Below are 24,399 nucleotides of genomic sequence, written 5' to 3' on the forward strand. Positions count from 1 at the left end.
TCTCCAGGTCACTGCAGGAGCATCTACATCAGGGGTGTCAAACATGCGGCCCGGGGGCCCAGAACCGGCCCGCCAGAGGGTCCAATCCGGCCCACAGGATGAATTTGTTAAAATTTCACACTAATCTAAACGTAAGGTCAAATGCTCCAGATACGCGTGACTAAATGTTTGTGCCTTTATAGATCCAGTGTGCTGTGTAAATAGTACATTTAGGCATGATATTGTTGAAATAGCACTTATATTTCTCAAGAAATGTCATGTTTTGTAAAATTATCCTTCATTAAATGTGAAACAAAGGAGAAAAAACAGGAGGAGGAGTTCTTGTTGTTCATAGGTTATTATTCTATTATTTGACTAATTTTACTGGTCCGGCCCCCTTGAGATCAAATTGTGCTGTATGTTGACACCCCTGATCTACATCATCACAAAACCTAAACATACGGATCTCCAGCAGAATTTCCTGACCCACCCTGACCTCTGACCTCTGTGGTGAGTGAGTGTTTGTGGTGGGGTACCTCTCATGATCCCTGACTATAGCGGATCTCTTTTAATACGTTCAATCGTACGTAACATGGAATCAACCAAACATCTCAAATCCAAATGATTTGAGATGTTGACACATGACCATGAAGCTGCTTCATCAGCAGTGGAATAATCACAAACGGCATAATAGTCAGAGTGATTAGAGACCAAAGTAATGCTTTATTTTACAGCCTGGTATTAGACATACAGTACTAATGTCAAATCTCTAAGAAGACGGGATTCAACGGGTTCTTAACCTTAAAGGCTGTAAAATGAAGCTTTTGTAAGTAACACCACTGACATTTCAGACAACACTACATGTTTTCACCCATGAATTGTAGACCTTATGAAAAAACACACACATGTAAATGAAGATGGGTAAATTAAATTTATTTTAAAATTTGTCAAATGTACATAAATTATATTTGATGCATCAAACCAAATGAAAAAGAAAAAAAGAAATCAAAATACGCTCTTTTAAAAAAGAAAAACATTCTTTTTTTCTTTTTTCTTTTCAGATCATTTTAAACAAGTATTGGTCAGGTTTGTTTAACCTGGGAAAGCAAAGTGCTACACACAACAACCACTGAGGACAGTTCACCGTACATCGTACATCGTACATCGTAATGAGGATTGGACAGAAGCACCTTTTCTTAGCTTGAAGCTAAAATGGAAATTTCTTAAGTTTTCTTTTTCACAAAAACTTCATTGATTATAGTTTATACTTTCAACAACCCATGAGCCAAGGTCACCGGCGTTCATCCACTGCTCCACACAACAGGTTGATCAGATCTTGGTTTACTATGTTTTCCTCCAGGATGGAGTCAAGAGTGCAAATAAAGGCATATACAACTCCTTCATGAGAAATAAACATGGAATTCAGCCACATGCTTTCAAATAGTAATCATATATTTAATTGATATACATATATTGCCACCATTGGCACATACGATATTGCACACAGTGATGAAATGTTGCACAGAAAAAAATAGATATTTTTTGTGGGCGAAAACATTCCAGAATTACAAATAATGTGGAATAATGCTGAAAAGGTAAAACTACACTTGAAAAAAAAAAGAAAAAAAAAGAAAAAAGACATGCTTGCTACTCCCCATTAACTGAGCAACTTACAACTTACACGTTAAACTGAAACCCAAGCCATCGGAGGAGCTTTTCTACAGGCGACAACCACGCCACTAGAGATGTTCCCATCAGCCCCTGCGCTCCGTGCTTCTGAGCCAACTCTTCTGCATCGTCTCGCACTCGGTGACCGCGACCCCCCCACCCCCCCCGTCCATGTTTACATGTAGGCCGATACCTGGATGGCTGAGAAACGGGAATGGCAATGACATTAGGGGAGAAAGAAGGTAGCAGAGAGAAGTTAAGAATCCTGCTCCTACTTTTTTCTTCTTCTCTTTTGCAAGAGTTTGTAAAAAAAACCTTTTAGCACCACGAGTCGTGCGCTAGCACACAAGGGGCTGAGACACCAACGGAATGGAAGAAAGAGGAAACAATGACAAGTAGAAGCCAAACTGCGATCCAAAGCACCAGGCCAGCGTGTAAGCATGCGGAGTGTGTAAGGCACCAGGTTGTTTCTATGCTGAAGAGGATGCTCCCAATCACAGGCTCCAAAAATAGGTGGTCAAGGACAGTGTAGTTTGCTGGTTTCCAGTCAATCTAAACACGGGAGCAGTCATTGAATTCAATGCTGAGGTAAATCTGACATTATCTGATTGTTGCCAGTTTCTCTGGAGTTTATAAAAGTGCTATCACACATCTATGAGATGCGAGTGAACTGGACCAGTACCAGTTGTTTTCCGTGTGGCAGCCCAAATATTTACAATTAGACCAAAACAAGAATCTCACCCAAAACCCAGACCACCCCCACACACACACACACACACACACATGGATATTTGGGCTTACAAATCTAGAGAGTAGAGTACTTAGAGCTACGAGTGCGTATCCAGAGACGTCCCACTGACCGGAGGACGGACACACTGACACATCGCTGGCACTTGACCAACAGCTGAGAAGTGACTTCTCTTCATGTTGGCTCATCCAGGCATGCTCCTCAATGTTCCTCCTCAAAGAGCGGCGGCGGCGGCGGCGGCGAGACGTTAAATACAAGTTTGTGAGATTGCTCTTTTCAAAATGGAGATGAAACAAGTCACAGGATAATTACACGGAGACCGTGGGCCAATCCACTCTGGACTCAGACTTCAGATTCGTACAATGCATTTAGAGGAGGGTCCTTGAGCCAATATTTTGGGAGACCAACGAAATCTATCTTAGTGCAGATGAACATGCAGCAACAGCGCTCCTTGGCACCATGTAGACTTTTATGACTGAACAATGACGACAGAAAGGTTTCACGTGTTCCGACCAATGACGCTCACCTGAAGTTTGCCTCCGTTTTCTCTCCACACCATCAAAGTAAATCACACACAGTATGAGTGGATGTTAATGTGCAATTCAGGCCGTTTGCTACATGTTGTCACTGCACTTCTTCTATCAAATACACATTTAGTACCTTTTTAAAATGAACACATTGCATCAACAACGAGACAAAAAGGTAGTCTACAATATATCCATCTGCATGGCAACAATTTCAACTGAAACAATAATTACAATATTAATATTTCTTTGAATGCCTCTGGCAAATGTCATCATGTCAAGATCCACTGATCACTTGAGTATATGTGTGATTCCTGTTTTTTCTGCGATGCATATTGCACGACACATAGAGCACTTCTGTCATCTGATGAAAATGCCTACGTTATTATTCCTTTTTGCAGTATTTTGAGTGTGTGTGTGTGTGTGTGTGTGTGTGTGAGAACAGGCCTAGCCCTCGTGATTCACGTGGAAACACATCTGCACTCACTGTAAAGGTTCAGTAGATGACCAACATGTGACAACCTTTCACAAAGAGTTCCTAATTTGGTTGAAAAGTGAAAAGGTCTGATTTGTGCTGAAGTCTTTAGCTCACACGGAGAGGAACTCGGCGACAGTTCCTTTGTTTGTTTGTTTGTTTGTTTGTTTGTTTGTTTGTTTTTACAATAGCTTTAACGGGTACAAAAGTTTTCAGTTAATAAGGGAAATAAACACTCAGTTCAATATTGTTTGTCAAGTAGGAAACAATGTTCAAATATAATGTTATTACTTTGTTTAGCAGCCTGTTAACTGTATTAATGGTGGATAAGTGGGGTAACATCCAGCGATGAGTGACAACATGTCAGAACTGTCAGGTTGTGGAGGTTTCTTATATTGTGGGTGATGCTCCCTTGGAGTTAAACCATTACAGTTAAATCTTTAGATTTCTTCCTTTATACAGTAGAGTTCATCATTATAATTTCTCTTGTTATTTTCATTACTCTTGCATCTTTTGTCTTGATTTCCTCGGGCTCTCTGTATCAATCCTCGTCTCCATCGTCCGCCTGCATCTCCTCTTGTTGATGCAGCTCGCACGCTCTTTTCTCGCGCTGCTTCTCCTGGATCTTCTTCATCTCCTCGGCATATTTACAGAAAGTATTCCCAAATTTGGACCACACTTTGTAGGGCACCGTTATTGAGTTGCGGTAGGTTGGCTTCACCTCGCTTACCCTCATGAACACGCCGTACTTATTGGATCCGACGTCAAAGAAAAAGCGCTTGTTGTCCACAGTCAATGACGAGCCTTCGGGCAGTTCGGCAGGATCGTCCTCCACGCCGTAATCGTCAATAAGTTTAGCCAAAGCGTCACGAAACTCAATAAGTCCTTGGGCAGGGAGAGCGATGGTCTGGCCTTGCGTGGATCCCAAACCGGGCCCCCGGTTAACGGTCTGTCGAATCCTCAGGAAGCGTCCCCTCTGGTTCTCTTTCAGATCCATGTAGTATTTCCGATTCTCTCGCACCAAGAACTCGCTCTTGAGCGCTCGCCGGGGTTCGTCTTGTACCATCCCCGGGTTGCTCGGACCCAGCTGGGCATAGTGTTCGATGAAGTCCCCCAAGTAGTCACGGAACTCGACCGCCACGGACATGGAGAGAGTGAGGCGGCTCTTGTTTCCACCGGCCCCGACTTCAGCTATCTTTAAGAAGCGGCCTTTTGCGTTCTGCTTAACGTCCAAATAGAAGCGTTTGTTTTGGATGTCAACTCGCTTCGACGCCAGCTCCTGCGTCTCGTGCTGGAGCCCGGAAGCCGAGCCCGCCCCTCCTGTCGCTAGGTGCATGGAACCGAAGCCCGGGCCCGTGGCTGCTCCTCCCTGCTCACTTCCACTGTCTCTGTCCGCCATGATGCTGCCTGCCTGCCTTCTCCCTCCGTCTGCTGCAAAGCCACGGCCAGCCCCAGCCAACGCCGGAGCTCTCGCGAGATCTGCACAGAGGTACAGAAAAAGCGAGGGAAGCGTGAATGCAGAGACCAGGACGAGTTAAAAAACACTCGTTTACAACATTTCCTCCTCTCGGTGTCACGTTTGGGGGTAACACGGTGATTAGAACACGACAGAATCACCCGATATTGGGAGGAGATGCCGCACACACTCAGTCTGAAGCGTGTTTTTACTTGTGACGTGTTGTTGTGCAGGTTTTTTTTTAATTATTTAAAGTCATTTCAACCTGAATGTGTTCACTATCACACAGACGTTCAATGCAGGTGTTAAACTGGTGTTAACCTGCCGCTAACCTGCTGTTAATCTGCCACCCACTGCTTATTTTTGACAAAATCGTGGCCCAAGTGGAAGAAGATGATATTTGAATGCCCCAGAGACACGTCATTAATGTTCTTTATCATAAATAAATGTCTTTATTTATTTTAAATACATATCTTTATTGTGAAACAATGCTGAACTATCTAAAAAAGTGAATGCATAGCAAACCCAATTGTAAAATGTTTAAAATAGAAACCAAACAGCTAAACTCACACAAATATTGAACAAGCTCACAAAATAAAATAAACAAATACATGAAATAATATCTTTTATTTATTTATTTGAAATCGAAATACAAGTAGGAATGGAGGAAGAGAAGAAAAATCTCTACAACAGAAGAAAATGAGTCGGTGCTAATTTTCATCACGTTAATAATATAGAAATATGAAATATTATTTTCAAAAGATAATAATCTAATAATATAGGTCATAGGCCAAACTCGTGGATAATTAATTAACACAAGATTCAAAACAGATTTGATAAATCTTTGATTTTCCTGTGATTCACTGAAATATCGCGTGCTCATAAATGATGTCACTTTAATGTGATTCATGTATTTAAAATAAATTTAACCACATTAGACGTTTGGTTGTTTACAACTTTAAGTCACTTTCTGTTCCTATTCTTATGGCCTTTATTTAAATCTATAAATATCTTTGTTTTTAAATGAACTCACCTGCACGTGGTAGCAGCGGATGGACGACTTTAAAAAACCCGTGATATTTTCTTCCTTCTTCAAACTGTGAGCAGCTGTGGTTACAGTTCTGACGTCATTTCAGAAGCAAATTAATAATAATAATAAAACCAGGACGTTACATGCGTGACTTCATTTCAATCTAATGTCAAGTTGTGTTTTTAGGGTTTGAGTCACGAGGTCTGATGTAAATGGATTTATATCAAAGTCTGTGTGTTTGTGTTGTGCAGTGGTCATGCTGCTCACGCGCCAGTCTCTCCCTCTCTCTCTCTCTCTCTCTCTCTCTCTCTCTCTCTCTCTCTCTCGGTACGGTAGGCCTAAACAGTGAAATGAAGCCTACTCAGGCCTGTGATCCGTGGATCCGTGGATCCGATATTGGATCCGATATTGTGAGGCTGAACGTTTACAACAGGCTATGAAACTATACCGCACATTTCATATTAGAACAATGACGCCTGCAAATTGTTTCCCTGTATTATTTTAATAATTATAATCAGGATTATTATGGTTAGAATTTATGTTCTAAAGCTGGACACGCGAGGACGCCATGATACAAATAAAATAACACAAATGTAATGTAATAAAAAAAATTCAAAAACAATAAATGTGATTAAATATTGTTTGAAGCCCTAGAGTGGATACATGAGCTATGCACAGACTGTAACATGAAACTTCTGCTCTATACTTCTTTAGTTTTATTCATTCATTTATTTATTTTTGGTCAACATGCAAATTAGCCTAATATATGTTTATTTGTAATAATGAAAAATACATCACATGGACAAAATTGTTAATAGAAAAACACGAGACAAAATCGGTGCACCACGTGGGCTTTTCTTCAATAAAACACACTTGTATTTGTTATTATTATTATTGTTGTTGTTGTTGTTATTATTAGAATTACTGTTAGAATTATTTAGTTAGTTAGTAATGTCTCAGAATACAGAATAGAACTCTGTGTGTAATGATGATGTTTGTCCAGTGCTGATTTCAACGTGCGTGAACAAAAACAGAATATGCGTGGGCCAATTTATTTTCTCAGTGAATTCATATTAAAATAATGAACACATGACGCAACTCGTTCATATCTGAATGATGTTAATGAAAGGCACAGGCTATTTCCATTTCGTAATCAAATGAGAAATGAAGTTAATAAATCCAAATGAAATATTTAGTTAATATAAAAAGTACAATAATAAAGTGCTGCGATACAAATGTAGTAAGAAATGAGTGAGATTCAAATATTGTAAACATGACAGAAGGTGAGCTGCGGTTTCCTTCATGTTCAGAGGCCTACACACGTGACCTGATGATTATTATTGATTTTTATTTTCTCATCACTGATGCACGTGCAGATATCATTATTATTATTATAATAATAATAATATCATTATTATTATTATTATTATTATTATTATTATGATATTATTTTCATTAATAACAGAATCACAAGGCCTCGCGACCTTGTGGCCTTGTAATTCTGTTCCACTGAAATCTCAGGTGAGGTCCAGTCATGGTTCAGTGATCGTTAATGAACTCAATCACTAACCCAACATCCACGTGCAGGCAACATGAATTAAATTGAACATGTGATTTATTCTGATGAACACGTGATGGTTGTGTGTATGTTCGCTAAAACTAAACTAACCCGGACTTTTATGTTGCTCTGCTTATTTTAACGCGCACTTTCTCTTTACTCCTCATCCAGGTGAGAACCGCGACTCTGCACAACAGGCAAGTCAAACCATTTAACATTTCGACGGGAGATGTACATTATTGACTATGTATGTAAAGGACGCGCAAGGATGTAAACATTACATCCGAGGACGTAACGGATGTAAAGTACGTGTAAGAGTGTCTATGCTCCACGTGCGCACTGAGCCTAAATCCGCCATAAACATTATTATTGTGGAGTCTAATGATCCACAATCACCGGCCCACGTGTCCTGTTTGTCCAGACTCGTTTGTGATCACGTGAATGTGCCGCAGGTGTCACATTCGTCACATGTTCAGGAGTCCAGCTTTGAATCCAACGTCGACATCAGCTTCATAAAACGGTCTCGTCGCACTTGTTTTTAAAGGCCGTCGTTGTGATTGAGCCACAAAGTTTTGCGCTGCATCCCGACACAGGAACGCAGTGGCTCCGCTCCAAACGCAGCAGCACTTATTTCACACCAGAGACACGGTCCAGAGCCACTGCGCTGCTTCTGTGTCACAGACGCACACTTGGCTGCGCGAGTTCAGGACATTTAAATGTGACAGGACGGCGAGAATAAAGATCAGCGTATCAGCGTCATTACTCCATAACCTACCTTACAGGCGTGCAGTGAGCAGACAGAGCGCCTCACAGCCTCGACGGTGAGAAGCAGAGGACGAGAGGAGGCAGAGGAAACATGTGCATGTGATCTGCGCCTCTTTGTTTTGTGCGGAATGACAGCGCGGCGCTCTGCTTCTGTCTTCTCCACAAGATGGACAAGAGACGGCGAGTCGTGGCACGGACAGCGACACACGCACAAGTTCAACGGCGCACGTTTCACCTCTGATGTCAACACGCACAAAGCCTGTGGACGCGCGCCTCCTGCCGGCGCCATCGAGGAAATGCAGGGTCCAGTCTGCACTGAGATAAAAGACAAACCAAACCAAAGTAAGTGAGCGTTTGTCACTTTGTGTCACCTTATGTACATATACACGACCACGTGTCACGTGCATGTGTTCAGTAAGGAACGTGACGTCACACAAAAGAGTGCGCACCAGCTTTCTACGTCCAATCTATTTGTAAGATTTCAGCACCACGGAGAGCAGTCAAGTCCGCCCGCGCGCGCGCACACACACGCACGCACGCGCAGGTTGTGTTGCAGGTGAAATGTTAACAGCAGTTTGTGTTTGTCAGATTTCTCTAAATCCAGTGGTGGTCAGCAGGGGGCGCTCTCTGTGAATGCCATCAGTGCTGGATCTGCATTCATGCTACTGTCATCTCATCTAATCATGATTTGATTTACCTGTAGAACAGAGAACAATCCACGAGACACACAGCACGAGACACACACGTCATTCACAAACTGTCTGAAGCTTTTGCAGCAGACTCATGATTTCCTCTGGATCTGTGGAGAACCTTCTTCTTCTCCCGTGTGTGTGTGTGTGTGTGTGTGCGCGCGCGCGCACTCATGGATGTAGGATGTGCCTCACACTGATCTAACATCATGGAGTGATGAGATCGACCTGTCGATCATCCGCTGCTTCTATCTCAGCGTTGCGATGCTGCGTTTTTGTTGACGGAGCCCTTTGGCATTATTTCCTTTCTGTCTGTGGCTCTGTGGTGGGGGAGGTGGAGAGAGAGCGAGAGAGGGAGGGAGGGAGGGAGGGAGGGACGGGGAGAGAGAGAGTGAGAGAGAGAGTCGCGGTGGAATAAGGAAGGCGGCGGATCAGCGTTATTGCTGCCGATCAGGAATAAACAACAGTTTTCTTTTTTATTTGTATTTTTGTGGAATGAAACGCGTGTTTTTTGTTCTCGCGCGCGGACGACACCAAACTTGAGCTCCACTGCAGCATTTTTCTCCGTCCGCTGCAGATGATGCTCAGTGTGTATTACACACGAGCATCAGCGGTAACCACTGCAATTTTTGGGCAAAGATAAAGAGTGGCGTCGTCTTGTAGTCCAGGCTTGTGATGGCAGCATAGAGACGAGGAGAATCAACAATGCCTTATTATTATGATGATGATGATGATGATGATTATCATCACTGAGTGGATTTAAACGCCAGCTTCGCCCCGCGGTCCCCCCCGTCCCCCGTCTCCCCGTCCCCGTCCACACAGCTGCTCTTTACCCACTGCAAATCACTGGAAAAAGCAGCGGATCCCAATGGCATGGACACTTATGCAAGGTCTGTCGCGCTGCTGTGCCACTGGAGCCCACTCTCTGTCTCTTCATTCAACCCAGCTCCGTCGCCATCGCCCCGCAGCAGAGCGAGCTGTGCCGCAACGCGACCAGCGACCACCGAGCCAAAGCAGGCGGCATGAGGCTTGATTCAGTGCATTTATCCATGCTGGTCATCGGGGTCTCATTCGCCTGCTACTCCCCGAGTTTGAATTCCCTGCAGGACCAGGCTTACACAGCGTCCGTGGTGATCGAGGGTAAGGTGCAGTCCACGCCTCCCGTCAACGTCTCCGCGGAACCGTACCGTGTGAATGTCAAAGTGCTGGATGTTTGGCCCCTGAACAGCGGCGGTCTGGAGCGAGAGCAGCTCGTCACTGTGGGGGAATTCGGATCCGAGGCTCCGTGCACCAAAGTGAAGAAGAACCACAAGTACATTTTTTTCATGGACCCCACTGACGAGCCCTTGGTTTTCAAGGCATCGTTCGCGCCCCTGGACACGAGTGGAAAGAACCTTAAAAAGGATGTTGGGAAGATCTTGTGTGAGGACTGCGGTAAGTGAACGTATTGTGGATTTTTACCGGTGAAGTGTGAACCCGGAAGGATGAAGGCTGTGTTCGTGTTAGCAGCCACACTTAGCTCTCGTGCTTGCGGTAACAGGTGTTTGGAGTCAGTCGGAAGCTGACAGATGCCTGAGGGGCGTCTATGCAGCAATTTTCGACAACTCTCGCAGGCTGCCATAGCTCACATGATCAATCAAAGTCTCTTTCTCTCTTTCTCTTTCCTTCCCTCTCCCCTGAACTGCATCAGACATGCGCCTCGCACTGTTGCTTGTAAGGAATTGCAGTTTGTGTGTATCGAACTAGCTGCACCATGCAAACCCGCATTACACCGCGAACACTCCGAGTGTCTGTACTTTAAAGACTTTGTGTTGTGTTGTGTTGTGTTGTGTTGTGTCTTCTTCGCATGTCAACACAGCACGCGCTATGATTTCAGGACCAGGGACAGCGGCCTGTGTCTTTGGCGTCACGTGCCCAAAGGAACCTGGTTCCGTGTCTATATTTAGGTTCACGCCCTGCTTAAATACGTAGACTGTGACACTGACCTGAGTTCACACAGAACTTTAACATCAAAGATGATATTACTGATCTTTATATCACTGATTGATTTTGAATTATTCACTTATGTTACATGTAGATCAAATTTTTCTCTCTCACACACACACACACACACACACACACACAGATTTCTCGGGTCAGAGCATTGTTACCTTCAGATAGACACATTGAGACAGGTGTTATTATTTTTACTGTCAGTTTCCCGTGGTTGAAAACATGACGTGTGATCACATCGTTAAGCTATGGAACATATTGATTAAGGACAATGCAGCATATAGTTGCACTGATGTTGCTGCAGTATATGATGCACACCAGCTGTCTTCTGTGTGCATGGATACGTAGACACCTTTTATTCTTGCTCTCCGCTCCTGTCATTGAAATTAGAATCTTGGCTTTGAGCCTGTGCACACAGTTCACTTTGTTTTGGTCATGGATCTGATGTGGGTCTCACTCAGACATGAGTAAGTGTGCAGGTTTATTCTAACTTTAATTCTACAACAGAGTCCGTGTCCACTGTCACATACAGAGTCAGTTGCGCCATAAGAACACATTTCCTCCAAAGGATGATTAACATGGTTGCACTTGCACTCAAGTGCCTTGGCCTGGAGCATAATGTGTGCACTGCACTGCTGCCTTGTTAAACTGTGCTATAGCTGGACCCATGAGACTCAAAGTCTCCTGTTTCTTTTCTTGTTTTTGCCAGGCTCACTGGCTTTTAAACTCATCATCCCATTAGAGAGGCAACATAAAATGTACCTCATTACTACTTGAGTTTCTTGAAGACTCCGAAACATGAATTCTCCTGCCACTTAGCAAAGCTTGTCAGTGCTGTGATCAATGCTGCACGGCCACCTCGCTGTGATACCTGAGAGACTTGCCACGCCCTCTTCTGTCTCTTTCATTTGGTCCAAAGTGCCTACCACAGCTAATGTTGCCCTGGTGGGCATTTGTTGTTGATGGGATGCTTACTCTTTTTGTCCCCTCCCCCCTTAAATATGTTTTTTTTTGTCAGATACAGCTGATAAACAAGCTGTCCCTCGACATCCTCATCCCCCCTGAGCTCCGTCCTTCATTTAGTAATGAGTTAAAGTTGTGGTGATTTGTTGACTGCTTATTTCCCTCATATTAATTCCCCTAACAGTGTTTTAGAGTCTCTATACTATACTGTCTCTTATGTCCTGGCCTTGAACTCGTAACTGCTGTACATAAAGCTTTGCCCGGGCCCAGGTGTAGGCTCACACAGCACACATCCAAAACTTGACCCAGTTCCCCGGTGTGCAGGAGTACATTGGGGACTAGGGAATGTACATCCTGTACAGCTCTGACACACACAGAGCTCACCCTCTCACCCTTTCATCAGAACCCGCTCCGCTGGGACTTTGGACATTGAATACAACAAACAGGTAACAACAGAACCATGTCCCTCATGTTACAGTGTCACAAACACACACGGTGCTACAGTGAAATATCTCAGCGTGAACACATGAGAGTCAAGTGCTGCGATGCTTTCATTGATCTTATTTATAGAAGAACAATAAAGTTAAAATCATATAAAACATGGAGCCTGTAACCCTCACACGTCCAGTCATCTCATCATTGAATTATGCTAATGTTTGTCAGGAAGTGTGTGTTTGGAGGGCGGCGCTTGTATTGTTTGCTTTATTTTAACTTTATTTATTGTTGCATGAAACACTGACGTTAACCTTGTGAGGACCAGTCGTCCTCGTGGAGACAAACCTGGTCCTTTCATTTCTGTGTGTGTGTGTGTGTGTGTGTGTGTGTGTGTGTGTGTGTGTGTGTGTGTGTGTGTGTGTGTGTGTGTGTGTGTGTGAGATAAGATCATGGGAAGTGTTATCGTGGAGACACCTGCTGTTGTGGGAACTACCACAGTTGTGAAAGTATTTGAATACTTGACTGTTGTTCTATGTAAAACTTTCTCATATGTAGATGGACATGAAAGTAAAGTGTCACGTGATCTCAGCGTGTAGCTTTGAAGTTTGGAAAAAGGATGTCGTGTGAGTACTGATGAAATAATGACCTCTGACCTCTGGAATATCAGAACAATGACCAGTGTGATCTTACTGTAATATGGTTTCCATCTCATCTATCTCATCTAACTCTAACTCTATCTAACTCTATCTCATCTAACTCTAACTCATCTAACTCTAACTCATCTAACTCTAACTCATCTAACTCTATCTCATCTAACGCTATCTAACTCTAACTCATCTAACTCTATCTCATCTAACTCTATCTAATCTAACTCTATCTCATCTAACTCATGTAACTCTATCTAACTCTATCTCATCTAATCTAACTATTATCTAACTCTATCTCATCTAACTCTAACTCATCTAACTCTAACTCATCTAACTCTAACTCATCTAACTCTAACTCATCTAACTCTCATCTCATCTAACTATCTAACTCTATCTCATCTAACTCTATCTCATCTAACTCTAACTCTCATCTAACTCTATCTCATCTAACTCTAACTCACATAACTCTATCTAATCTAACTCTATCTCATCTAACTCATGTAACTCTATCTAACTCTATCTCATCAAACTTCAATTCAATTCAATTCAATTTTATTTGTATAGCGCCAAATCATAACATACATTATCTCAAGGCACTGTACATAGACAACATCAAGGAGAGCAGAGAACCCCAACAGTTCACACAATGAGCAAACACTAGGCATCAGTGGAGAGAAAAAACTCCCTCTTAACAACTCTAACTCATCTAACTCTATCTCATCTAACTCTATCTCATCTAACTCTATCTCATCTATCTCATCTAACTCTGTGTCCTCTATCTCATCTAACTCATCTAACTCTATCTCATCTAACTCATCTAACTCTATCTCATCTAACTCTGTCTCATCTATCTCATCTAACTCTATCTCATCTAACTCTATCTCATCTAACTCTATCTCATCTATCTCATCTAACTCTGTGTCCTCTATCTCATCTAACTCATCTAACTCTATCTCATCTAACTCATCTAACTCTATCTCATCTAACTCTGTCTCATCTATCTCATCTAACTCTATCTCATATAACTCATGTAACTCTACCTCTCTAACTCATGTAACTCTACCTCTCTAACTCATGTAACTCTACCTCTCTAACCCATGTAACTCTCTAACTCATGTAACTCTAACTCTCTAACTCATGTAACTCTCTAACTCATGTAACTAACTCATGTAACTCTCTCTAACTCATGTAACTCTACCTCTCTAACCCATGTAACTCTACCTCTAACCCATTCTAACTCATGTAACTCTAACTCATGTAACTCTAACTTCCTACCTCTCTAACTCATGTAACTCTACTCTCTAACCCATGTAATAACTCATGTAACTCTAACTCATGTAACTCTACCTCTCTAACTCATGTAACTCTACCTCTCTAACTCATGTAACTCTACCTCTCTAACCCATGTAACTCTCTAACTCATGTAACTCTAACCCAGATTTGGACTCCAGAGGAGCAGGCTACGTTTGTCCACTGCAGCTGTGTCTTGTGTTGTTGTCCATGTGACTCATGGCAGTTGTAAAGGGTGATGATTGGCCGGTCCTTCTCCTCTGACTGCTATGATCAACAAAGCATTGCTATCTATAATAATCATAGGCTACTTCTCTTTTACTGTTGAGGATCTGAGAAAACATGAAGACAAACAAAGTGGCATCACTTTTAATGAGTGAAGTTGCATCTGCCTTTAGTTGAGCATCAGAAAAGTGGCTCAGTCTAAGTCTCTCTGTCGACTCCTGGAGGAAACCTTGTGTAATTGCGTCGTGTGTCTTCACACCTGTGATTAACAAAGCTGCACTCATTCAGACAGTTTGAGTCTTTGAATGAAGTTAATGAAACAATGATGTGTCGCTGTGAGCTGTGTGTGTATGTGGCCGCAGCTGCTGCACTGAGGTGGTAGACGAGTGGATTTTTTGCCCCCAAGCTGTGCATCTTTCCACGAATCGAGTTCCAAGAAGAGCTCGACATAGAATATGAATGACAGCTGCTGATGGCAAGTGGGTTCTGCAGTGCTTAAACTTTGTGTGGCAGCGATACGAATCAACATGTTTCCACAGGTTCGTCATTATATCCTAACAGAACCCTCAAGGGCAATTGAGCAAACAGTTGCTGATTGTGACAACGGTGCCTTTATTTATTGTCTTCACCACAGAGATTATTGTCATGTACAGGATGTGTGTTTGTTGAGATAAGGATGATTGAAGTGTTTTCAACTGTCAGTGCTGAAGTGTCTGGACCTGGAAACATAGATTGTTTTTTCTGGGGTTTACGCCGCCTGTTTCCAGGGGCTGTTTTCCGTGAGTCTCCACACAGCTTCATGTATGTGATAGTCCACAAGTCTTCAGACACCAACCACAGCATTTACAAGCCAATATTAGCACGTGGTGTTCACGCTGAGGCTGTGACAGACAGGTGTGTGTGTGTGTGTGTGTGTGTGTGTGTGTGTGTGTGGAGCAGTCAGTGGGCATCAAGCAGATGTTTGATGTTGGAAACAACAGCCACTCTCACAAGGCCACGCCTTCCTTCGTGTTTATTTTTAAAGTGCATTAACTAGGGCTTTGTAAACATTATTTAGATCATATTTTCTTAACATGATGTAAATCATTTGTCTTAATTTTTCACTGTCAGACTAATTCTTCTGTTGTTCTGTAGAATGTTTGTTTGTTTTCTGGTTTCTGATCAGCACAGCGCTGATGTGCACTGATGCTGACAGACAGACGACAGACAGACAGACAGACAACGTTATTAATCCCTCGGGGTAATTAACAATGCTGCTGCACAAACACTGCAATCGTTAGGGTCAAGACACGGTGTGTATCGTTAAGAGGGTCTTGTCTTCTGCAGAGCCAGCTGTGTGTGATGTCACACACACTAATCTGTTACTTACACACCGGATTCAGATCAACAGCTCGTTATCAGGCTTCTGCAGAGCTTGATGACGAGCTGTTGATCTGAATCCGGTGTGTTGTTCCCTGAAACACTGACATATGAATGAATGAACATGAACATGAACATTTGAGTCAATGTTTCATTATTAATATTTTGCTAATCTCTCATAGACAGAAGAGTTTTCAGTAACAACAGACGAGACATTTATGCATCAAACTTCCTGTAATTAAAAAAGATATAAAGGAAAAGGCCAAACAACGAAATGTTATTAGAGAGAATATAACAACACTAATACATGTGTTATAAATGATGTGGTTTAAATCTGTGTGATCTGGAATCATCATGACATCATCATCCACTACAGCGAGGCTCGTCATGGTAACAGAAGCGCAGGTGTCACAGGTTTAACATCAGGGAACTTACTCACCGGAATGGAACGCAGCCATTATTAAAGCTATTAGTGAGACAGACAGACAGACAGACAGCTGAACTCTTACAGATGGACCCACAGTGTGATAATGTTACATAACATGTAAAGAAAAAGAAAATGAAGTGACGATTACATTGATCATTATTGTGCTGCTCTGTGTTTTCATCATGAGTGAAATTACTGAAGGAAATTCATCTTCAAAACAAAAGCTTGGATTATATTATATTATTATTTAACTCTATAATATATAATTGTAAAGTTGTTTTAGTTTGGTGTCATGTTCAGACATTTTTCTGAACATGACACCAAACTAAAACACAGCAGGTCACTGACTGTCTCTGTTTAACCTTTGAACGCTCACTCACTAAAGCCAATGATTCAAATCCTCACTCTGGATTACATCTGGGTTTATGGAGAATAATGGGGTCACTGTGGGTTTGTGTAATCTTAATCTGTCCTGCTGCTGAAGGCGTGATCACAAACAAACATGTGTTAACAGTTAGCTAAAAGCATCTCATAGTTTTCCCTGCTGCGTTAATAATCACTTCCATCAACTGCATTTGATCGTCACAATAAAGCATTTGTGTTTTTTATTCCACTAAAATCACTGATACATGTACAGCGTCACCGTCGTCCTCAGGGAAACAGATGGTGGAGATCAGACATCACGTCTGGGTCTGCTGTGATTAGTCTTAACTGTATGTCACAACCGCTAATCTCCATTAATCTAACTTGAAAACTTCTCAACAGAATTTTACTTTTGACAAAATAATGAATTGCCATTAAATAATTGTGTGTAATAATAAGAACATTTTAAAGTTCATTTTCATGCTTAAAAATAATGATTTACCTAATTACTCAGATATAAACCTTTTAATATTTTGTCATTAAGTTTAGGAAAAACTTTTGACTTCTCACTGAACTACATGATATTTATAGAATTCCAATGGTGAATAAAATCATATTAGATAAAGTAGCAGCACAGGATAAAACACAGTCTCAAAAACACAATTTTAATTTGAAGATTAATTAGAGAATAAATCCCATGAGATGCAACTCGTCTTCAAACACTAAACATGAACGTTAACAATGCCTACAATAAATGAATATGTAGTAAAGTAGATATCAGAAACAAGAACAACAGCAAGTAGATTTAATATTTTTGAAACTGTACATTAGTAAATTAGTCAACGTGTTTAGACTTAATAATGTTAACACATGACGTCTTTAAATTTCCTACTAAACATTCCAGCAGATCCAGGTCAGTTTCTGTCTGCCTTCCAATAATTAGGACTGTGAGGTTTTTCACCCACTGAAGAATGTTCACCACAATGAGGCAGTATATGATCAGGATCAGGGAGCAGGACACTCACTGACAAGCTGAAAGGGATGAGACCACTCGGAATGTCACTGCAGTTCTTAGATTCCCTGGCTCTGTGGCTGCAGCTGAAGACCACAGTCACTGCACACAGTCACTGACACTGCACACAGTCACACTGCACACAGTCACACACAGTCACTGCACACAGTCACTGACACTGCACACAGTGCACACAGTCACTGACACTGCACACAGTCACTGTCACTGTCACTGTCACTGACACTGCACACAGTCACTGACACACAGTCACTGTACACTGCACACAGTCACTGACACTGCACACAGTCACTGACACTGCACACAGTCACTGACACTGCACACAGTCACTGTCACTGCACACAGTCACTGACACTGCACACAGTCACTGACACTGCACACAGTCACTGTCACTGCACACAGTCACTGTACAGTGATGTACAGTGTCCGTCCCAAGTACAAACAGTACAGTGTCCCAGGTACCAGGGTCCGTCACAGTGTCCGCAGGGTCCGTCTACAATCCAGGGTACAGTGTCCGTGCCCCAGTGTCGCGTGTACACAGGTGTCACAGTGTCACAGTGTCCGTGCACACAGTACAGTGTCCCTGTGTGGTGTACAGTGTCCAGGGGTGTGTCTGTCTGTATGTACAGTGTCTGGGGTCGTGGGTGTACAGTGTCCGTACAGTGTCAGTGTACAGTGTCGTGTACAGTGTCCGTCGTGTACAGTGTCCGTCGTGTACAGTGTTTGACAGTGGTCATTTCTCTCAGCTGGTTCAAGTCTGACGTGAAGGACTGGATCGTCTCAAAATACAAAGGATCAGTAATTGTTGAATAAATCATATTCAAACATGCACTCATTATGAGCCATGTGACCCATGGAGGTTATACCTGCAATACCTCTAAATCTATAGTGAACTAATGCAGACACATTTAAGGTGTAACTGTTGTGTTTTGAATGAAATCCTTGTGCTTTGTGAATCCAGTTTACTTTTACCGTCTCTCTTGAATCATTCAGTCATTTGCAGCTATCTTGGGCTGCAATACTTTTCCTTCACAGGCTGCAGCCAGTGCATGTAATTAAATATTTAAAACTTTTTCCTGTGCACAGCATGAAAGGTTGTCGATAAAATTAACCCTTTAAAGTCACAAATACTTTAAGCAGTAAACAGAAAACAAATGCAGTGAATTCTTTCTACTATAGCATTGAAAAGAACATAATGTGGATTTGAAAAAAAAAGAAAAGAAAAAACCTCTTTACAGTACAGTAACACCAGGTAATGATTGTTGTTGGTTATCTTATTGATAGTAATATTTTAATAATTACAATGGAAAATAGGTGTGAGATATGGTAAGAACATGTTTACACTGACGTAGCTACAGTCATGCTCAAATGATGACCTGGAAAACACTTGCATGGACGTACTGTTGTTATATTGTGATTTCTTCATTAGCAATAGTAAGATTTTAGCATCATTTGACCTCCCTGTTATCAGTAATACTACATGAAGAACATCACTTATTCCTCGTTATTAATAAAAACCCTGTTTTCTGTCTGTTATTATGTTATCAATATATCACAGATTGATGCTTGAGGGTGAAAAAGGTGTCGATAGCTAGTTTCGAGGCTGTTAACCACCTTGTTTCATATGCATTTGGCTTTGTTAACATGTATGGACGACAGCCTCCATGATTTTTAGTCCCATAATTCAGCTGTGGATCAATGCAGAACACTGAGAAACCCAGGTTTGCTGATTTTTCAATGATTTGAAAGAAGAAACTGATGCGTGACTCGGTGCAATATTCAAGTGGTTACTGTGGCATGTGAAATCCTTTTTTTATCCCCTTCTTGTGCTTGTTGTCTTCACAAAGTTCTCCACTGACACTGGGCTGGATTCATATTAATTGCCTGTAACACCAGGCTTGTCAGGAGTGAAAGGATCACAGAAATTGCTGTTGAGATCAACATTGTTTTGGCATGTTGTTGTTGGAGTAGCTACCTGTTCAGTCTCAGGAGGCAGGGTGAGGCTGGCGGGCACACATTTCCACCTTTTTTCACTTGTAAATCTCTGTAGCTGTGGGCGTGCTTCCTCAGACAACACATTCCATAATATTCCATAAGCAGGTTTTTAGATGACAACAAGGATCCTATCAAAGCTTTGTGTAAACAGCTTAAGGTCCCCGCTGTCAACCTCAGCTGCAGTGTATTTATAGCACAGTGCTACGCCATCATTTCAAAAACATATACATGCCAGAGTCAAATAATTGCTCATTTAAAGTCTTTTGTCACACTTTTTGTTTTGTGCTAAAATGTCAGTGAAAAACAGCGTTGCCACCGTTCGTTGATGGGATTAGGACTTTTTATATTCTCCAGACATTAACTGACCGTGTAGCTATTGATATGTTTTGTGATCACGCCTTGAATATCAAATGTTAGTGCAGAACCTGCGCCTCCATTTGAATTCATGTTTTTTTGGTGTTCGTTCGATTGACACCCGAAGCAGGGGCATGCAGGACATCACTGCGTGGTGTTAGTATTCAGTCATAAAGCAACGTTTAGCCCCGTAATCTTTTATAGCCTTTACTTAAAAACATACCTAAACCTAAACTCAGTTAGTCTGCATGGAGTTTCAGTTCCAGATCATTTCTTCTCACTCGTGTGTAGGTGCTTGCCAAAGATTGGGTGTGTTATTCTTTGGGTAATTGTCTGAATTTCTGTAAAGTTTGTTTGCTATAATTCTGCATTGGCAAGCATATGCATGTTTCTGTGCGTCAGCTGTATTTTTTAGAGGCTTGTTTGCATTTGTGCAGTGAGTCAAGCATGATCTTTGCCATGCAGCGCTGGAAAAATAATCATACATGAAGTGTTACAGAAGCATCAGTTATAAATATCCATGCCAAGCTGACAGTGTCCATGTCAGGAACTTCAACTAAACCAGAGAGAACAAAAGGACCATGGGAAGGGCAACTGTGTTTGTGTGCAGCGTGTCGAAGTGTTGAAAAGAGGGGCTGCCGGCACTCCCGCTGGGCGCCTCCCGGTGTGTTTAAGGGACGTGTCCGGCCATGTTCACCCCATACACACAGCACATATCCTGAGAGAAGGTTTGTTTCCTCAGGTATGTTGTAGGTGTGGATTGATGTGTGTCTTAACATGAAAAGACTTTAAACAGAATGGAATGGCTTGTTCGCAGTGTTTGGAAGTGGACCAAGACAAAATCATGTTTCCCTTCAGTGGTGAAGAGGGTCTCGGGTTTGTTTCAGCACATTTACAGAAAACTGAGGGATTTCAATGTGACCGTCGTGGATGTAACGCAGAGGAGGAGCTGATGGAAGATTACGGCGCTGCTGACTCACACGACAATCACTTGTAAACAAGTCGTCGCACTCAGTTCTTGGTATTTACTCTGTGTTTGTGTTTGGTATCATCTCACTGGATGACCACACACTCGACACCCACAGAGACCCGGAAATCCAGTGACGTCATCAACCTTCGCAGCGTTTATGGAGTGAACGGGTTTTTGGGAAAGATGGCAAAAAATGGACAATTCCCACCTGAGGTTTCATTCATATTTATAAAGAAATGCAGGATTATTTAGGTGATTATTAAATATTAAGCACTGATAGTTGAAAATAAAGCCATGCGTGTCAGTGTGTGTGTGTGTGTGTGTGTGTGTTTTGCTTTCTTCTGACCTTCCACCAGTTCTCCTGCTCATTATCTGGAGGGGACAGGACTGGGTGCAGAAGCTTATTTATCTTCCTGCACAAATAGGACCTCTTTCCGTCTGGTCCCTGCTCGGCTTGTTGTTGAAAGATAGTGTGCAGCGTAGAGCGAGCTTCAGTGTGTGTGCGTGTGTGTGGGTGAACTGAGATGTGTCCCAGCTGGCCCACAGACCGGCACACGAACCATCATCTCACTGCAGCAAATGCACACAGAAGAGGAACATATCTCCCCGGTGATATCGATAGCCCATAACTGTGGGGGTGTTGTACCCTAAATGAGAGAGCAGCATTCCTCCCAGAGGTCTGTGATCCTTGTCAAAGCTGGTGAGATCAGTGTTACAGAAAGTCCCTGTTGCGTGAGCCCTGTAGCCCCATTTCCGCTTCTTCTCCATCGCATCTTTGGGGATGTGTACTTTTTCTATGCACTGTCGAGGCATGTTTCTTTTCATTCCCTTGTTTTCTCCATGACATTAGGCTCACAGAGAGTTATCATACTGCACATGGCCATGGGCCAGGAAACCACTGCAGGCGAGCCAGCGTTACAAAACAACACAAACTTTTGGCTTTTTGAGCAACAATAAAGACTCTGCTGGCTAAAATGTTCATCGTACAAAGTGCTTTTGCTCAGTGATCATTAAGCTGCTCGTGGAGCCACAGCTTTGACCTCCTCGGTCAAATGGATTCATCTGCTTCTCGATGGGTGGAGAGGCTTTTGTGACCTGACCACAGTGTCCTGGCTCTCTTGCCCGCTTTGATGTGGATTTACTCCGCCATGATGATCCCAGCGTACACATGCGTAGTGAACTGTTTTCCCGGAAAAGCCGACATCGGTGAAAAACAAACAAAGAGATAAGACAGACTGTAGATAAGAGGCGGCCGAGACACGAGAGGCCAAAGCAGAAATGCAAATGATTTGTCCAAGAAGCTGGTTTCACTCTGTGTGTCCTCACGGTGACATGTTTGTGTTGCTCTGAAAACACATTCTGCTGATAAACCACAAGGAATTTGATTTGATGAAGAAGAATGCAAAGCACAGCGCGGACGCTCTGATAAGTGTTTCCCTTTGTCTTCATTTACTTTTCATCAGTTGACACTCACTTTTCACCGCGTATGATCACATGTCATTACATTACATTACATTACATTAAATTACATGTCATTACATTACATGACATTACATTACATGTCATTACATTACATGACATTACATTACATGACATTACATTACATGTCATTACATTACATTACATTACATTAAATTACATGTCATTACATTACATGACATTACATTACATGTCATTACATTACATGACATTACATTACATGTCATTACATTACATGTCATTACATGTCATTTAAAACAATGACATGTAATGTAACGGCATGTCATTACATTACATTATATGTCATTACATTACATGTCATTACATTACATTACATTACGTTACATTACATGTCATTTAAAACAATGACATGTAATGTAACGGCATGTCATTACATTAAATTACATGTCATTACATTACATTACATTACGTTACATTACATGTCATTTAAAACAATGACATGTAATGTAACGGCATGTCATTACATTACATTACATGTGATTACATTAAATTACATCTCATTACATTACATTACATGTCATTTAAAAACGATCAGTTCATTTATAGATTCTTTCACACTGATGTGACATTTAAACTATTCAGATCCACAATGTCAGGGTTTGTGCCTAACCCTACCCTTAACCTTAGCCCTTAACCTTAGCCGTTAACTGTAACCCTTAACATTAACCCTAACCCTACTAAAGAACTCATACAGGTGAGGGAATATTCTTTTAATATTTCGTGTTTTATGTGAGTATTGTACACACAGACACTAAAATGATAATATTAACATGAACATTGAAAACTCTTCTGTTATAGTATGAACAATAAATAATAATTATAGTGATTTTTGTGGCGATGAAGTGGGCTGCTGTGGTGTCGTGGTTTGTATGAGAGTGGAAATCACATCAATGACCCATGTGCTTCTTCTATTTACGTGTGGATGCACCTGTGTGTTTGTATGTGTATGTGTATGTGTGTGTGTTTGAGGGGGTGTGTTTGTATCTGAGTGTGACAGTGTATACTCTGAGGGCCTGACCACACTTAGATTGAGTGTGTGTTGTTCTTTCTGGTGAGAGCGCACATATGTGTTTGCCTGAAGACCTGCTTCTATGTGGGTGTGTGTTTGATAAACTGTGAGAGCATGTGGGAGATTGTTTGTCTCTTCATCTGAGAGAGAGCGGGAGACAGTGGGAGAGAGCGGGAGAGAGCGGGGGGCAGTGGGAGAGAGCGGGAGAGAGCGGGAGAGAAAGAGCAGGATGACGAGGTGGACGATCTGCTTCCAGTCTCTATCTTCAAGTCACACAAACCTCTTTATCTGTGCCTGAGACACAAGGGCGGGAGACAGGCAGTGAGAGACAGACAGCCAGTGAGAGACAGACAGCCAGTGAGAGACAGACAGACAGTGAGAAACAGACAGACAGTGAGAGACAGACAGGCAGTGAGAGACAGACAGCCAGTGAGAGACAGACAGAAAATACAAAGGGAATGAGAGACAGAGACGCCCTGAGAAGACGGCGTATGTCACTAAATGAGTGGAGACGCTGTTTATTATCACTGAAGTTTAACATGTGCTATCCCATAATTTAGCCTCAGAGGAGGGTGAGTGGTAATTTACATGTAAATTAAAATGTAAGTTTCATTGAGTGTGTCAAAGTCCCAATAACGTAAATGACTACATTGATTGAGGTTAGGATTAGGATTAGGATTAGGCCACTAGTCATTGTGGTTAAGGTTATAGTAAGTCTCCAGGAAATGAATGTAAGCCAATGCAATGTCCCCTCAAGTCATGAATGTCGAACATGTGTGTGCATGCGCGTGCGTGCGTGTGTGTGTGTGTGTGTGCGTGTGTGCATGCGCGCATGTGTGTGTGTGTGTGTGTGTGTGTGTGTGTGTGTCAGGCTAGTCTTCCTGCAGTTTAAGCATAAAAGGCAATAAAATAATTATAGACCTAAAATTATAATAATAATTTTAGGTC

The 24,399-nt window shown here is 42.1% G+C and overlaps 2 protein-coding genes across 4 annotated transcripts in view; one reads left to right on the forward strand and one right to left on the reverse strand.

Moving 5' to 3' along the window:
• Positions 1–887: 887 nt before the first annotated feature.
• puraa (purine-rich element binding protein Aa) lies at positions 888–8,358 on the reverse strand. Its single transcript, XM_044042866.1, has 2 exons — positions 8,214–8,358; positions 888–4,873 (listed from the first exon to the last, which is right to left on the reverse strand). Exon 2 carries the CDS (start codon positions 4,791–4,793, stop codon positions 3,936–3,938), a length of 858 nt encoding a protein of 285 aa, XP_043898801.1. The 5' UTR covers positions 4,794–4,873; positions 8,214–8,358; the 3' UTR covers positions 888–3,935.
• A 1,322-nt stretch (positions 8,359–9,680) lies between these two features.
• The window catches only part of nrg2a (neuregulin 2a), a 55,964-nt gene continuing 41,245 nt past the window's right edge, over positions 9,681–24,399 (forward strand). For all 3 annotated transcript variants that reach the window (XM_044041891.1, XM_044041890.1, XM_044041893.1), the window contains exon 1: positions 9,681–10,326. In XM_044041891.1, the coding sequence (XP_043897826.1) occupies positions 9,915–10,326 (412 nt within the window). In that variant the 5' untranslated portion in view covers positions 9,681–9,914. The remainder of the gene's footprint in view (positions 10,327–24,399) is intronic.

This window comes from Solea senegalensis, linkage group LG13 (genome assembly GCF_019176455.1).
Source record: "Solea senegalensis isolate Sse05_10M linkage group LG13, IFAPA_SoseM_1, whole genome shotgun sequence".
In the NCBI taxonomy this organism is placed as follows: domain Eukaryota; kingdom Metazoa; phylum Chordata; class Actinopteri; order Pleuronectiformes; family Soleidae; genus Solea; species Solea senegalensis.

Coding starts and splice junctions, on each gene's coding strand:
- puraa (XM_044042866.1), bottom strand. CDS start 4,793: ATGGCGGACAGAGACAGTGGAAGTGAGCAGGGAGGAGCAGCCACGGGC.